At 38.0% G+C, this 18,021-nt stretch overlaps 2 protein-coding genes across 4 annotated transcripts in view; both read right to left on the reverse strand.

Moving 5' to 3' along the window:
- The window catches only part of CRACDL (CRACD like), a 66,042-nt gene extending 65,261 nt beyond the window's left edge, over positions 1-781 (reverse strand). Inside the window, exon 1 of one of the 3 annotated variants that reach the window (XM_030475839.1) lies at positions 575-673. The gene's annotated coding sequence lies outside the window, so the exon portion shown is untranslated. Of the gene's footprint in view, positions 1-574 lie in introns of all 3 variants that reach the window. The other 2 variants (XM_030475837.1, XM_030475830.1) reach the window with 2 other exon arrangements.
- Positions 782-3,015: 2,234 nt separating this feature from the next.
- Positions 3,016-18,021, reverse strand: part of TSGA10 (testis specific 10) — a 31,446-nt gene continuing 16,440 nt past the window's right edge. Inside the window, exons 12-18 of the mRNA XM_030475840.1 lie at positions 17,814-17,982; positions 15,540-15,650; positions 14,772-14,957; positions 12,545-12,747; positions 12,111-12,215; positions 8,923-9,057; positions 3,016-6,082 (exon numbers count right to left, since the gene is read on the reverse strand). Of these exons, the coding sequence (XP_030331700.1) occupies positions 6,058-6,082; positions 8,923-9,057; positions 12,111-12,215; positions 12,545-12,747; positions 14,772-14,957; positions 15,540-15,650; positions 17,814-17,982 (934 nt within the window). The 3' untranslated portion in view covers positions 3,016-6,057. The remainder of the gene's footprint in view (positions 6,083-8,922; positions 9,058-12,110; positions 12,216-12,544; positions 12,748-14,771; positions 14,958-15,539; positions 15,651-17,813; positions 17,983-18,021) is intronic.

Here is an 18,021-nt window from a genome sequence, read left to right on the forward strand (position 1 = left end):
ATCACTGCCCTGGCCCTGCTGGCCACACTATTGCTGGTACAGGCCAGGATGCTGTTGGTCGCCTTGGCTGCCTGGGCACAAGCTGCTCATGTTCAGCTGGCTGTTGACCAACACACCGAGGTCTTTTCTGCAGAACAGCTTTCCAGCCACTCTTCCCCACGCCTGTAGCATTGCATGGGGTTGTTGTGCAGGACCCGGCACTTCGCCTTGTTGAACTTCATACCATTGGCTGTCTGTTTTTAACGGCTGAATAAAGCCGCCTGTTTTTATTCATACTGTGTCTCCCTTCTCTATACTCAGACAAACAGGCTCAGGAGAACACCACGGGAAACAAAGCCGCGTCCCACCGGCCGGCCTCCCCGCTCCCGACGGCGATGCCCCGCCGACAGCGGCTCCACCTGAGCCCGTCGCCCGTGGCTTTCCCTTCTGACGCCTGCACGGCCAGGCCGCCGCTACCCGGCGGGCTTCCTCTCCTCCCGCCGCGCGGGGCCGCCGGTAACACGGAGAGCGGCCTCGCACCGTCGCGTTGCCGGCGGCGGGGCTCCGTGAGGGGCTCCGCACCGCCTTCACTCACCTGGGGACGAGGCGGCAGCCCTCCGCCGCCGGCCGCAGTGCAGCCCGAGGCACCGGCAGCTCGCAGGCGCCAGGAGAGCGGTGCCCGCGGCTGATAGCGCCGGGAAGGCGACAGGGAGTGAGTCAGGCGGCACCGGCCCATCCGGGCGCACCGCGCCACAGCCGCTGATCTGCAGCCACCTGCCCGCGGCCCTACCCCGCTCCTCCCCGCCCGGCCCGGCAGCCACCTGCGGCTCAGGACCCGCCCGCAGCCGCCGGGCCAAGGGCGGGTGGGGTGCGGCGCTGAGGCGAAGGCCAGGGCAGCCCAGGCGGCCGCCGGGCAGATGTCGTCTCTGTGATACACGGGGCTGAGGTAGGAGAGCAGCTCAGCAACTGTAAAAGAGCTGTTCCAGCTCCAAAGTGTCTGCCTTGGCTTTTCTTTCCCCTTCGCCTGCCCTCAGTGGTTTAAAGTAGCAACTGGTCATCTGAGGTGGTTTTTTTTTCTCGAGTTAAAGACTTATGTAGCTGGCGGGTAATTGCAGCATGTAGCTACAGTCAGTAGGTACATCTGCTAAGTGCAGATCCGACCCAAATTAAAAATCAGTCAAGACTCTTACAGTGGTATCAGAGTGAAAGGCTGTAGCTGAAGTTGCTTGCATCTGTGAACAGCAGCACATTTGGATATTCAAATAGTGTATCTGGAGCTTAGTTTCCATGCAAGAGACGAGATAGGAAGGCTGGAGGAACTGGCTGGAAGAATTGACAAAAATAACGTCAACAGAGTGGTTTCCTACTTTGGCATCCATCTGTTTCAATAAACTTCTCTCAAACTTCTAGTTTCAGCATGAGCACATTTTTGCCTCTGAAGAGTCTCTCCGGTATATCAGTGAGTCTAAGGACAGCAGTTTTGCATAGAAAACACAGGTATTGCCCAAAAGAAGAACCAACACCACACTACATTGCCTTGCAGTCCAAGGTAAAAGTGCTAGAGTGAAAAATGCTGTGGAGCTCGCTTGTTTCTTAGGGCAGTGGTAGGGGAGCAGAAATGAAAATGGAAACATGGTGCACGCTCGGTCTTAAAATGAGAAATCATTTCAACATCACTTCTACAGCAGCCACCGTAGGTCAAAGAAAAAGATCAATTATAGGTTTTATTGGTGTTAAGTAGCATTGTTCTAAAAACGCACATGCTATTCTGGCAACAGTAATTTTACAACGTATTGCCATGTGCAGGAGGAAAGACATACCCTTGTGTAAAGCAAACCTGAGAACCGCATTGTTCACCTGCTAGGTTACACTGCAGCTCTGACAACAAAGAAGTTTTCTGCTTTGTGTACTCTTATATAATTGCTTGGGTGTTGGCTGCATTCAAGATAAAAAAATGTTTGTTCTTCTCCCACCTCGGGAAATAAAAGCTTTGAAAACACAACGCAGTGAGAAGCTCAAGCTGGGAAACTTAAAACTAAGCTTGGACTGTTGCATTGGCTGAAATAAATGATTAAACTGCTTCATGGATTTTAATAAAAGTCAAATGTGAGGCAGCCTAAAGAAAAATTGAATTGCAATATATTAGGGAGCCAGGTCAAAAAAATCTACTGAATGGAAACATCATTTCAGGCCATGTCTTATAATGTTTTAATTCAAGAAAGCCTTTTTTCCCCAACGTTTATTAATAAAAAAAATCTGATTCTTGTCAAGAAATGAGATATGTTTTGACATAGTCGATTCAAGCCAAGTCTCGTGAAAATTTTATCCATCCTATCAAGCTATTTTTATTCTGCGCAGAAAGCGTCAAAAAAAAAACCAACTCCAAAACCTAACTGTGAAGTCTCTTTCCACGTGTTCAGATTAACAGCGTATCTTAATACCACAAAGCTATGTATGATCCGCTCATTTTCATCTCACATACTCCCTCTGCTGGAAATTAATACGAAGTTTCAGTGGATCAGAGGAAAGATCATTAAGAGTGCACAATATCTTAAAAAAACCTCTTGCTTCTTTTATTAAAAGATCACACTTCTTTACAGACACTCCAGTCCGTATCAGTAAAACAACTTATATTCCTTGTTGCAAGGCTATTCATACTGAAATCACCAAGATGTGGAAGGAGGAGCCAATGCAAATTAACTAGTAGAATATTCCATACATACTAACTTTATATGCATGCTATTGTATCATCTAGGATCTGCTAATATCAAAGTCAGATTAAATAAATGCACAAAAGCAAGCAAGCAACAGAGCTGCTAAAGTGTATCTGATGCTGATAGCCATGGGGCATCCTCATTACGCCATAGCCTACACTGATACCAACGGGATTGGTTGCTCTCAGAAGAGAGGAGGATGACAGAACAAAAACCTCAGCTGTAGTACTACCAAAGCGTACCCCACGCCACGAGTGTTTTTCCTGCTCAAAGACTGAACCTGCTTATCTTTAACACTGACAGCAGAATCTTAACTCCGATGTTGCTGAAGTTCGAGCTTTATTAGTGACTGAAAGGAAAAAAATACAATCCAATTTTCTTTGATTGGAAACAGTAGGATAAATCACATAGATACAAATGCTGCTGAAAGGTTGTTTGCATAGATTTTACAAAAAGCAGTGAAATACTTCGACAGCAATGCACAATGAATTCTTCCTCCTTGCTGAAACCATACTGATGATGGAGATACTGTTCTGTACACAGACATAGTAGCTCCTGTTTCTTCTAGTGTGGAGAAGAGACTGAGGAGGGAGGGCACCAGAGGCACTGAATTCTTCTACAAACCCTGTAAACCTCTTATGCTCAAGTAAAATACTTTCTACTGAGTAATGGTGCCAATTTCCATTGCCATGGAGAAGCGAAGTCAGTTAGAAACAAGTCCAAAAACAGTGGCTAGAAATTAAGAAAATATTGCTGCAGAAGAGTATGAATACTTTGAAAAGTATGGTAGAATTCTTTGTTATGCAAAATGGATAATTTTAGATCATCACAAAGTAGCTGAGAAAAAATTTAACATGCTCTTACTTGATAAGAAACCACAAGTTGCATTTTCAGGTTTGCCTATGTAAAAATATTGTGGTAAAAGACAACTTTAAAACATGTATAAACATGTATAAAAATCAAGTATTACGTTGTTCACAGTTGCAAGTAAGTGTCACAAATGTAAAACAGATGATAAACAGATTTCTGGTGTATGTTTCTTTCCAACCAGAATACTGTAATAAAGCAACAAGAAAATCACCCTACCACAAGTAACCCACATTACAAGGAAAGAGATACTATCACAAAGTGTGTAACACATTTGGTATATTTGAGTATATTCAAATGTAGGAGGCTGCCACTACAGCAATATTGCTCTCTGAATATACTCACTTGAATGATTGTTTTTCTTAACAATATGTAATTACATAACAATTAGTTGCTGTCAGAAGTCACTTGAAATCTACATCACACCACCACTGAAAAAAATTCCTTTGGCCCCATCCATAGCCTAATGATTGCTTTGCAATTTGCCTGCAGAAAAACAAAGCTTTTATTTCCGTAACATTTTCTAGGGAAAGGCTAACCCTGATAATAAAGGCTATTACTTTACTGGAGTACTCTGCAAAAAGCAAGTTTATTACATCTTGGTATTTATAACCTCATTTGCCCTTAATCCTCTCTACTTAAGAATTTTAAAGTCCAAATTGCTGAAGAATCCTGCACTTTTACTTCGTAGGGCAGCACCTCGTTACTGACTTCTTTATGATCTTATATGAAAAAGCCATCATTGTTGCAACTAAGGAATTAATTACATCTTAGGACGTGGGCTTCTGCACAGTATATCCACGCCCCAAAACAACTCAGTTTGATCTATTTTATGTTTATCTAATATCTTCTCATCTTCTAAATGATAGGGTATTAGTTTTATAGACTAAGATCACATCTCAAGCTTTTTGTGATCATCTTCTAAAAAAAGAAAAAATCGATATGGCAATATGATTGCAAAACAATAAACTGCTTTTTCATCTTCTGGGATGATGAGATGATCATCTCTCATCTGGGAAAAGTGTACAATATTCCTTTTAATAACTGCATAATGTGGAAACGGTCAATATCATCATGTCTGATCCTACAGTCTTTATTACTTGCAAGTAGTCCCATTAACACTGGTGATTGCCAGAATGACCTCTGTGGTTGTCCGCCAAATAAGGAATGAAGAATTCTAACCTACAAATTAAAATCAAGTGACCTGTGCTGAAAACTACTGTTTCTCTTATGGAAGATAATCCTGAAATGTATAGTTCAGGCATATATTTATATATATTATATTTTTTTACATTATTAATCAAAATACTTTTATAGGCTTTTTAAAGCTACCTGCTCCTAAAAAGCAGCATAGAATCATATCAACAGCTCATATCAACAGGTTTTAAAAGGCAGTTAGAGGCATTCATATGGGTTATGCTGTCTTCAATCATTACTCAAAATAGGTTAATATTTAGCGGTTAGGTTATCACAAACCAAATTCATACGAAGGAACATAGGTGCAAGATATACATTTAAACCATTACTGCAACCAACATGCTTTTGCTTTTAAAAAATAAACTGGAGACCTTTTATGAAGATAGCGAGAAGGACGAATCTATTAAAAAAATGAATAATTTACATGAATTAAACAGGAATTACTTCTCTATTTCCAAATACTGAAGCACAGATTTCCCAGATGATTTGTAGGAGAGAATTTTACATTTTCTCTTGCATTTAAAAGGTGAGAACATAGAACACAGACAAACGTTATGACATAACAAAGTGCGGAAATTCTGAGCGAGTTAAAGTGCCAATAACTGTCACCAATCAGTACTCACTCATATTAAAGAACTCTAAGTAGAAACTTTGTACAGTTTTAATAAAATTCTTAGAAGTTGAACACACCTCCAGTACAACAAAATACATCTCTTCATACATGGGTATTTAAACACTGGTATTTGCTGGCATTGCTATCTTATTTATCCAGATGAATAAGTCAGGTTTGAAGAGAGGAAAGAAATCCCCAAACTCTTCCTATCTTGAGATGGCACAGCATTCTCTCAAGTGTAATACTCACGTAGTTCAGCACAAATACACCCAAATCATAACACCTGAATATAGACACTTTTTCTCCCCAATAAAGTTTCATGTTGTTATTTTCTTTCCCCTTTTTTCAGCTATATCAATAACCTTTTAAAATTACACACACTTTTAAAATAAAAACACGCTGTCAGTAAAGTCAATGGAACTTGTGGGGCTTTTTCTTTCTGATTACTGACATGGGGCATTCACGTGGTAATACAAGAGCTGGGAGAGTGGTGGGAGAGGAAGCTATCTGAACTGTTTTCTTTCTGATGAACAACATTAAGAGTGATGAAAAACCTGTGCAAGCATTTGTGAATGAGATTTAATGAAATTTAGCATTCAGGAGGGAAAAATGATTAATTAAATGAGCATCCAACTTTAACTCTCCAGATGGTGTGCAGAGTCTTCACAAGCCATCGTGAATATAACATTATAAGTCCTTGAAACAAGAATTCCTAGAAAGGAAAAGAAATCTAATTTATTTCATGTTCAGTGAATACGGAAATATGTTCTGATGTTTCCATGTGAAAAATTTTAAGGTTTTGATTCTGAAAGCAATTTGAGCAAGCTTCCCAGTCTCTTCAAAGTCAATCCAAATCATTTGAAAGAATAGATTTTATTGTACAAAAGTGCTATAATGCTCTTTGAAGTGAAAGGCAAGCTTTGGACTCCTCTCACTTGAGGAAATCAGACAGAAAAGGTCTTTCCCACTAGGTCTGCAAGACAAAGTACAAGGCACATCCTGTTCAGTTTACTGAAGCAGTGAGTCTGGTGCAATAAAGACGAATAGAAGAATAAGAAAAAGTTGCTGTCCGATTTATTTCTGATATCACATTCTCAATAAAATAAAAATGTGACTGTCCATCTTATCTCCCTTCACAGCATGTCTGCTAAAATTGCACCGAAACACTGCAGAGGAGGAGGGGTATTAGTGATTACTGCGCTGCTATCTCATTATACTTCATGTACTGCAGAGACAGACGTTAGGCATGGAAGAAGCCTCTCTACCAATGAGTAGTTGTTTCTACAGTATCTTTTTCAGTCCCTGGTAACTTGTCTTCAAGCAATTGAAAAATGAAATTATGCCTCCTGGAGTTCTACTTCTCATAGTATTCTGCTTTTAAATCCAACAGGAACTTGCATCTAGATCATATCTCATCAATTCCCGTATCTATTTAGAAAGTCTTAGTTCTGTGGGTCTGCTGATGATTACACACAAATATTTGCATTAATATTCTTGTGTTTACTCTAGGGCCATATTTTACATAATTTTTTCTTTTGTTCTGGTCTCAGTGAATTTTCTGAAGCTTTCTAGAGTTAGCAGGGAGGGAAATTATCTCATCATTCATAAATATTTCAGACACTTCTGCTAGTCTCTCGTTTTCTTCATACAGACTCTTAAGTTCTTGACATAAAATTTATCAAGAACTTTAGTATTCTGGACATCAGAGCACTCACCCAGACATGGGCAGATCAAATGTAAGTCACTTACACAAAGCACACAGATCCAGGTTTAGATCTCTGCTTTATCTCAGGTGCGCCTTATGAAACAGGTTGTATTATTCATCACTGTATTACTACACCACACAAACCAGATAATTTCTTTCCAGTTAAGCTTTTAAAACATAGCATAGACTATCAAAGTTTCAGGTTTTATTACACAGTTGTTCAGGGTTTTTTACATTAAAACAATCCCAAACTATTTAGTATAAGTAAGTAACTCTGGAACAACTGTAGTCCTTCCCCCTTAGCTGAAAATGTATAACAGAGCTGGATGAAGAAAAAAGTAATGAATTATATTAGTACCTTGAGCACTCAAAAATGGAAAAAAATTAGGCAGGAAAAAAAAAATTGAGTTCATTTGCACTCAAAAGCTACATTGATTTGAGAAAGATTTAGCTTAAACCAGCTAAAGATTTTAAGCAAACAAAGTATTTGTATCTGGCCTACATATTTCATTCCTTACTTAAAATTGTTTGCCAGGAATGTGCAAAAGCAGATAATGTCATGTAAGGCCAGCCATGAGGAAAAATCAAAAAACAGAAACACCAAAACACCCCAAAAGCAAATAAGAAAGGAGTTGAATTGACAATCTAGTTTGTAGATTAGTCTTGATTTGGTATTTAGCCAGAAGTTTACTAATTAGAAAGGAATTCTAACACCCTGAAGTGAGAGTGATAGAAAAAGCACTGTAATTGTTACTATCGGTGTGGTGACTACATGAATTGATCCCTCTTCATACAGTATCAAAAATAGAAGAAAGTGTTATGGTAATTAAATTAAACCATTCTCAGATACAGTGCTTATTTCAACAAATTTAAGAGCTACGCTGTACTCAGACTAAGGAGGAGTAGACATGATCCTATCAGACAAATGAAGACTCCCTCTACTATCAAGGCCTGGCAATAGCTACAAAATCACTGTCTTGCACAGCTGTGTTTTCCTCCTAAGGGCACCAGAACCAGCTCACTGACCTGAGGAAACTTGTCTCATATTCTTAGAACCTATGTACTTAGAGGAGCCTTTGGTAATGAAGATGAATCAAGTGCCAAAGGTAATAATCTCAGTTTACAAAGTATTAACAAAATTCATATTGAAAGTACATAACCATCTCAAAAGCACAAATTGTTTCCAGGAAGTCATGAATTGAGAATTTTCCCCCCTCAACTGGCAATTTTTTTTAATGCAGGCTGCCATCGATCTACCAAAAATGTGTGATGCAACAAGTATGCAGCTACCAAATATGAAACTAAGCTGAGACCAAAACTGGCAGGGGAGTACCTGCATACTGTGGAGGCTCCATTTCACTGATTTTTAAATGGAAGGATAGGCTTGCTCCTCCTCAGGGTTACAAGTATTTGAAGATTTTCAGAATGCAGTTACGTTTCTTGTAAAACTTGTTCATATATAGAGTAAAAATTATGTGGAAAACTACTAGAAGAAGAAAGGCTGGGTAGTTAAGAGCTTTTCTGCAGGAAAGATGAAAATACTTAGATCTACACCTGCACAAAATGGTGGCAAGTTAAGTAGAGATTTTCTGTAACATTTTTTTATTACTGTTTGAAGAATTTATGACTATAGCATCCTGGTGTAAGTAGTTGCTATGTGATACAGCTCAATAACATAAAATAAAAAGAGTATCATCAAAATATTGTGGTCCTGAATCTTCTTGTAATTTTACTTGGAGCAATGAAATTCAGTCAATATTTCAACGAGAAATACTAGAGTTCACCCCTTTATTTATTTATTTATTCCCTTTCAGTGTGTGGAACTTAAATGTTGTTAAACCACTTACCCTTCCAGGGAGCAGTCTGGAGACCAATCAGGAAATGGCTGACGGGAATGTTCAGGTGATGATGTTCTTAATGTAGAGCTTAACTGATATGAGATCATACGATTCCGACGTTGAAGCTCCTTTACAACACGCTCCCTAAATAAATGTTGTTTTACAGTGAGACTAAGCACTTTTCCAAAAATCATTACAATGATCTCACAGTCATTATCATTATTTTTCTTTACTATTTAAGATTGTCAGCTTTTTTATTTTAGAAGGAGATGTGATGTTCATCATATACTTCTCTGGAAGACAGACTCTCTGTATTACTCCCTTAGTCAGATTTTATTCTACATATTCATTGTCTCTATTTTCCCTAAAAGAGAGAAGCTAGCCATGGTTGCTGCAGGTTAAACTCTTAAAAACTGTAAAAATCTCCAGGGAGGAAAAGCCTAATTTTAAGGTTGTTCACTAGTCTGCAACATAGGGACAATCACTAAAATCAGCAATGATATTAATATAAGAACAGTGTTGCTTGCAGTATTCCTGTGCTGTTTGAGTTGGCAAGGCCAGTAGACTGGATTCTACCTGAAGTGCCCTGAAAGTGGTGGATATTTAAGAGATGCTGGACTCCCCAGTGGGAAAGTTGTAAAATGGTAGTCTAGTCATTTTGACTGCAAGGGGTGTGGCCTGGATTCTGGATCAATCCATAACTCCTGCATCTAGGTAAACAAGGAGGAAGTACATGGGATCTGATACTACATTGGAAAACTGACTGACAGTCCCTGTGCTTGGTCACCACAATCAGAACAGAGCAATAAATCAAACCCGTTGTTCCCATGTGAGTCCAAACTGCTTCTGCAGTCAGGAGGATGGGAGGAATGGGGAGGTGCTTTTCCTAACTGGTAAAGAAAAACTCAGATGGATTAAGCCTTCTGGTATCACTGTGCTGATGTTCATTCAAGGTCTGACAGTGTTGGCACTTCCACCTCCTAATTTGAGGTATTACTTCATTCTGCACCAAGGCAGTAAATTAACACAACTAGCTAAATCAGTGTTAGAACAAGGATATCATCTACCCACTTCTTTAACAATAACAAAAAAAAAAAGTCAGTACTCACATCTGCTGCTTCCATTATATACTATCATGATACTGACTTTAATGATAGGTTTTTTTTCCTCTCTGGCTAATTTTCTGGTTTTCACTTGCCAGTACCAGAAAAATAGATTGGCTGTAAGAAGCCACCTTGGAGCTTTAATCCCTTTCCTTGCAAGCATAGGAGATAAATACCTGCTCTTGTAAAGCATGACTTTCTGAGGAAAAACAGAAAAGAAATAGAATTCTTGTAACCTTTGCAGGACATTGAAGGGACACTGGTTTGATTTTATGAAAAAGCCAAGAAAAAAGAAGAAACAAGCTCTAGCCTTTCAAAGACAGCTCAATCTAATGTCAGATTTTTATGAGAGAACTTTTCAGTCTTTGCTATCTACGATTTCTGCATACTGTTTTTGCAATTGACTTAGAGACTGCATAATGGAGTCTAGATTTGTTCTCTCCAAAACAATTCAGGTAACTATGTTTATAAATCTCTTGAAGTAGAAGAGAAATTCTCTTCAAGAATGAAAACTGGCGATCTTTGCCTCAGCGTAGGCTCACTCTAATGTTTGGTTTGATAACCAATTGTAAACTAAATGTTGATATTATTGCAACTATACGCAACCATGCAAGTAACAAATTATCCCTAACAAGGAGAAGATATTAAGTATGGAGGCTGATTCAGCCTTCTGCCAATAAACACTTAAAGAAGAAACACTGGCAGTCCCTGCCAAGGAGCACCCATATGCCATGACATGGATGCATTCACATAGGGGTAGTAGAGAAACAACAGTCTGAAGAAGATACAGTTTCTTTTAAAACAAACGCACTCCTGTATTAGCATACAGTCTAGCTCACTCTGTGAGCTGAGCAAACACAAATGATACCGCTTTTTAAACTGACTTCCGCGTCTAATCCAAAAGTTCTGCAGTTTTTGCCATGACTTCAGCGTAAAGCAGAATCTAATTTGAAATTGAAACATACACTGAGACACTTAAGAAATCCATCTTTAAAAGATCTAACCTCAGGTATGGAGATGTCCCCTCCAAAACCTTCATCCCTACTTATGAAAGAACAGAGTATCAACAAAGTAATTTACTACAATTAAACAAGACACCTGATTCTCAGACCTGTGCTTCAATCACATCACACTGCTTCTTTTAGCCATCTCATTTATATACCCAAAATAATGCCAGATACTGTAATATTTTATACTCAATACACCCATGAAATAGAGAAGTACTGCTGTTTCACAGATAAGAAAACTATTTAAGACACCAGGACTACACAGATAAACTCACTCATGAAGCAGGCCAGGGACTATTCTCTGGCACTGGCCAAATCAGATGAAACAATTTGTCCATATTCTCTTCCCATGAGAGAACATCCCACAAAACAACCAATCAACCAACCAACCAAAACCCACGAAAAAACAAAAATCAAAACCAAACCAAACAACCAACGCCACAACAACAACAGCAAGAAAACCCAAACCCAAACCAAACAATCCACATTGCTTTGGCTGTACTGCCATTTGAGAACCATCCCCAACACCTTCTGTGCCTCAATAGTACCTGGTAGAATGTGGGCTGCTATGGGCTAAAATCTTCCCAAAGTGTGTACTAACAATTAAACTGTATGGACAAGTATACATTGTGAGTACACCTCAAGTCAATGCTCTGACCTGGGTTAGGTCACTAGTACAAGTGTAGCCAAAGGTTGCCATTCATGTTGCCGAACTAGTGGTCTATAAATCACTTTTATAGCCAACTAGTCACCTAGATTACCAGTACAGATCAAGACAGGCATCAGTATCAATGAGTGAAGATAGATGAGCATCTTCAGGAAAGCAATCCATCCCATCCTAAACCAGGCAGTTCCAGAGGGCAGTTTATCTCACTGTCTCGTTCTGTTGGCTATAAAGGGAACCTAGACAACTAATTTAGACAGCTGAACAGACTAAACTTTGTGATGTGAGTAGCCTCTGAATACACAGGAGACGTACGGCAGAGCAAAGCCAAATTTGCTGTTTATCCTACTAATTAGTCTTAGTACTGTATTGCATTTCACCCCAATTAGATGCAGGAAACACAATATGAAAACATCCACTTGCCTTTCAGTGCGCTCAGTCCCCAGCTGTCTTTTGGTCATATCCAGTTCCAACTCTAGCTGAGCTGCTCTATTTCGGAGCTGAGTAAAATCTCGACTCAGTGCAGCACTGTAAAGCCCATACACTTTAATTAGATAGGAACTATAATCCTCCAGGTATGTTAAGAAATACGATTATCCAGAATTAAAAGGGCAACTGTACCATCCAAATAAGATCAAGAACATTTTTTGAGTGAAATATAACACTACACAGAAAAGTCTGTTAGGGTATAGCTGAGGAATCAGAAGAAGGTTTTTGGTATTTTCTGCTTTTGAGGCAATGAAGGTACATTGGCCATGTGAAAATGCAGCTAGATATAAACACATATCTCTTTGCTTATACACTTGGGAAGAATGAAACAAAAGAACCCTGCAAGATTCTCCTGGTCATTTACTCACACTTTATCTTCTGCTACAGAGAGCTGTTCCTTGAGCAGCTGCATTTCAGAGTCTTTTTCTTGCTTTGCTATCTGTGACTGAAGTTCTTTCTCACGACTGGACACAAGCAAAGATTCCAGGTTTTTCATAGCTGCTCTTTCATTTCCCAGTTGTTTTCTCAGGAGCTCTATTTCAGAATGGGATGACTCCCACTTGCTCTGCAGCTAAACAAAGATTTAAAAGTTTTAGATGTATGTTTGCTAAGCTTACTGGCTATTAGAGTAACCTTAAAAAAAAATATAAAAAAAAAAAAGGAAAAGAAAAAAGGAAGTCTGGGATCAATGACCAAAATTTGCTCTCACTCTAAGATGGATAATTAGTGTTATATTTGCCCTCAGTCAGTCACAATCCTGTGTCAGATTTATAAATTCACCCAATGCATATATCTGAATATAAATGCATTTCATACTAATGATAAAATGCTATGAAATACATGGATCAGTCGATTCTGTAGACAGTCATTAAAGAAGTTTTACATTTCGCTGAGGCGAAGTGCATAAAATTACACCTGGTATAACAAACCAATATCTGCATTTCGGTGTGAACCATTTGCGTGTTCAAATGAGGAAGATATGAGAGAACTCAGGTCACAGGCCAAGGGGAGAGGAGAGACTATTTTTCACTTTCCAAAGCAAAACTCAAACTTTTTGTTTACTAAACTAAAAGATTTCTTCAGTCTGAAAGATTCAATTTTCTGTCAATCAAAAATCTAGTTCTTTTGCCGATAAACAGTTTTGATATTCTGCTTTTGTATTTCAGAACAAAAGAATATTGAAAACTGTAGACAGCATATAGGAAAATAAACAGTATTAGAAACACTGAAAGAACAATATTATTCAGCATCAGGTTTAGTTTCCATTTTTTAATATATATATGCTGCAATCTAGTACTGCAGACTTCTGCACTGGAATATTATGTAAAATAAAAGCCCTATCTGAAGGTTATACATGGCTGATAAAACTCTACTGATTGAAAGGTATGAAAAAATTAGCAGCATTACCCATGGTGTATGGAAAAGGCATAAAGGTTAAAAAAGAATGCTAGAAGCCCGTAAAGAACAAGAAAATCTCTCAGCCAGAAGAGAGGATGGATGGGACAGTGATAGAGTCATACTGAAAATATCTAAGTAACCTGAGTATGTATGAGCAATTTTTCAGAGTCTATCCAAGCTGAGTTTTTAAAAATTGCCTATCAGATGCTAATTTTGTAGTTTTTGTAAAAATCAAGCTCAACAGAAATTGATTTTCAGGGGAAATTAAGGAGATTTATTAAAGAGATATTGATACTTCCTAAAATAGTCAAGTATTTTAAAGTCCATGTCAAATTTCTTTGCTAATAAACTACTTCAGCTCTTCTGCTTTCTTAGTGACTAAATGTAAAATCTGAGATATCTTTCAAGATGATCTAGATGATCTTTGAGGTCCCTTCCAACCCAAACCATTCTATGATTCTATGAAATCTCTATTCATTTGAGGCTTGCTGTACAATCTAGGACCATGTACCAGTTTTATTATATTTTTTAAATATCAATCTGCCACACAATCTTCCTGTGTTGTTTTGCTCCTATTATGTTCTTATCCACTTTCTGAACAGCAACAGTTTAGTTCCCTTTGAGTACCTAATGTGCATGGCTAGCCCTCATAGCCTACATGATATTTAGGAAGCAGAGATGATCTGCAACAAAAACTGTAACAACTGAACACCAGATGATAGCTTGTATGTTTGTAATGTATTTCCAAAGCCATGCTGTGCATTTCCCTTCAAGTTCTGCAGATTTTCAAGTGCGAAGAGGCTCTTTGGGACATCTAAAGCAGTGGAAAGAAGGCTGAAAACCTAGAAGCAAGAAAAGCAGGGACAGGAATGTAACAGGTGGCAAAGCACTAAGTATGTTTCAGGTATGCTGTGGAGTTGTGTGCGACGTTATGCCTTCAGTCATTCCACACATGAGAGCATTTTATAACTTATAATTCATATTTATTTCCTTGAAATATGCAACTATATTTTAAGATTTTTTAAGATTTTTTTCCAAGTGTGACTAGTAGAATTCTAGTCATATCATTAAATAAACTCAAACTTGTACAGCTTATTGTTGCAAATATCTCTAAAATATGAGAAGTGGCATTATTAAACAATTGCAGGCTTAAAATACTATGATCTATGAACTATGGAAAGAACAATTTCAACTTACTTGCTCAATCACTCTTTCAAGGGACTCCGCTTTCTGCTTTAACCTGCAGTTCTCAGACTCTGCACTCATCAGTACCAGTCTAACAGAGCTACAATCTGCTTCCGCTTGACGGCATTTTGCTTCCCAACTTTGTCCTTGTTCACGGGCTTTGTGGTACTTCTCCAAAAGCTCACAGTTCTCTCTCTCCTAACACATAAAGCTTGTTTGTTTAATAATATACAGTAAGCTTCACAAAATAGGGATATCTATAGATCTACAGGTATGACACGATACTGAATGTTCTCTTTCCACTGAAAACTTTGCCATTTAGCCAAAACATTGAGAGACTTCTCAAGAACCAGTGTTTTGTTCAAGATGGCCACGTTTTAATGGTCAAAAGACACCTGTTAAAAATGGCTAGATTAACATTACAAATATGATGTATACAAATGTATTGCAAAAATATCTTTTTACTATTAATCCCATATGGTAATAAAGATGAAAGAGATGAAAGAGTTCCAAGTCTCTGTATTATTCACTATCTGCATTTTTAACTTTAATAAACACACACATATATACATGTGTGTGTATATATATAAAACCACAATTAAATATACTGCATTACTTGTATACTGTGAAAACAGCTAAGAAAATGTGTTTAATAAATCCATATTAGTAGAATGCAAATAAGTTTTGGCTAGAAGCAAATTCTTCCATGGAGATATTGTTAAAATTTCATTTTTAGTTAAAACAACCGCTTTTATTAACAGGTTTAATCCATATACTCACTTTAGACTTCAGTACATCCTTCAGCCTGACAACATCTATGTTTAAATCCTGGGCTTTCAACTTCGTATCATCAAGCTCATTTTGGTACTTTGCTAGCTTTTTATATAATACCTATAAAGAAATATTTGTTTCATAATGTATAATGTTTGTACCTTTAAAAAATAGCATTAGAGCATATCTAATGCCTATGGCTTTATTAACTCATTATTATGTATTATGTATAAAAACTAAACCATGTCTATATCTATAAACAAAATTTGCATCTGTCAAAAATATTTTGTTTCTTTGACTTACAAATAATGCTAAATCTTCTTAAAAAGAAGAAAAATGCCAATAAATGAATGTAGCAGTCAAGAAGGAAAATAAAGATGGTTTATGTAGGAGCTAGATGATCATAATAAAAGAGCTTGTCCCATTTAAGGAGCAGGGCTCAGACTCAGCTCCCTCTTTTTTACATGTTACAGTCTCTCAAAAGCCCACATCTGAAAAAGCAGAACGCAGCTAAAAAAATTTAATTAACTAATTAAGAGGTTATCTCCTAATTGGGAGAAATAAAGTCACAAATATGCGGAGAAGGGACAGAATTTCTGACAACTCTTGCTTGAGAAAGAGAACAGAAAGAGGAAAAAAACTGCAGAAAGGCTGTCTTGAACTGCTCTGTTCAGAAACTCTTTCTTCCTTACAAAATTACTAGAACACTCAACTGCATGAACTGGGGGAAGGTGGGGAGGGGTTGTGTGTGGAGAAGGCTATGGAGAAACCTCTATTCCTGCTGCAAAAAAGCTGTCAGTTTTTGATAAAGGTACTCTGGAAGCCTGTGAACTTTTCCAGTAAGCCAAAGTGAAGAAATGAGAATGCTGCTTTAAATACTTCGAGTGTCACCTAAATTAATGGAAGAATCTAGAGGAACCAATGCATATTATAGAGACAAGCCTATTAAAAAGTAGTTGATCCTGTGAGGCTAAGACTGTTTTGTTTCTAACTGCTTCTAAAAGCATCCAGGCATTACAAAGAAAACCACAAAGCTTTCAAAAGTAGATAAAAGCAACGGGAGGCTGTGTTTTGTACCAGCTGACCTCATCAGTATCAACTGTGATTCTGAGAGAAGGTAAAGAACAGTGATTCCCTGGAGTACCTTTGGTGGTGAAAGTTACTGTGAACCTTGACATTTCTAGGATACTCGAAGAGGCGCCAAAGAGAAATGACTAGTATGTTTGAGAGAATAGTTACTTAGAATGAGAGTTGTCTCACCTAATTTTTGCAGTGCAGAATTAGGCACCTGATCTAGTCAGCTATGCTTCCTCTATGATGAAGGGAGACAGACAGGTAAAATGAATCACTTTAAAAACCGATGGGATGGGATAAAGCTCCTTCTGCAGGGCTTCTCTTCACTTAAAAGGGAGCCTTAATAACTTAAAACTTTTATATACCTAACATCAGGTAAAGTTAATTTGCTCCTTCAAAACCGGGTAGTGCTTCTAGAGGAAAGAGAAAGAGCAGGAAGTATTCTCACAGACATCCTAAGCAATGGAATAAGTGCAGAGGAGAAAGAGCAAAAAACAAAAGTATTGGAAAACCTAAATGAAGGCAAGAAGTTTAAGAAAAAGAAGAAAAACCAGAACACTACATAGTGATGAAATTACTACAAGTATTTAAGCTAAATTTCCAGCTGCTTGGAAAACACACTGATGCATAAGCATTGTTCGTGCATGAGGTGACACTTTAAGTATTTTAACTACTTTCATTAGGAACTGCACTCACATAAGTAACACAGTAGATAATGTAATGTTGCATTATAACTAAATATTTCCAGCATCTTTTATCCAAAAGCCACTTTAAAGGAACATAAATACAATACTATTGCCAAAGTTTTGAACTTTATTAGAATGCATACTGTGCTCAATTATTAGCAAGTCAAATTCGAAAGCTTTTAAATACTCTAGGCCAGTGACAGCACAGTATAAGAAATACTTGCTGCTTTCTTTATAGTACTTTTCCTTATAAGCAATAGTTATAATTGCCACATTGGTTTTACTTGAAGATCAAAAAAAGCATTAATTAGCTATTCCTCAGATAAACATCCAAACCACACATAAGAAGAGCTGGTCCTCATTATACAAGTGTGCTGAGCAATAAGGGGAAAATCAGAGTTTGAAAAATGAGCTTAAAAACTAGTGTGCAGATTTACTTCTGATGAGGGCCCAGCAATTCTATGCATTACTCTAAAAATACACCATTTTCCTTTTTAGTCAAGGGTTCTCTGTACAAATATACCTGATTTTCTTGCTTAATATTAGAAAGATGCTCTTGTAACCTGTCATTCTCCTGAGCTAATGATTCTCTGTTCTTGTTAGCCTGCACAAGTTCTTTGGTGGTTTCTTGTAGCTGTTGATCCAAAGTGGTGATATCTTTCTCACAGATATAGAGTGCTTCAGAAGATTTTCTATGCAGCAAATAAAAAAATCCTTCAGGTATGACAATA

This window comes from Strigops habroptila, chromosome 2 (assembly GCF_004027225.2).
Source record: "Strigops habroptila isolate Jane chromosome 2, bStrHab1.2.pri, whole genome shotgun sequence".
Classification (NCBI taxonomy): Eukaryota; Metazoa; Chordata; class Aves; order Psittaciformes; family Psittacidae; genus Strigops; species Strigops habroptila.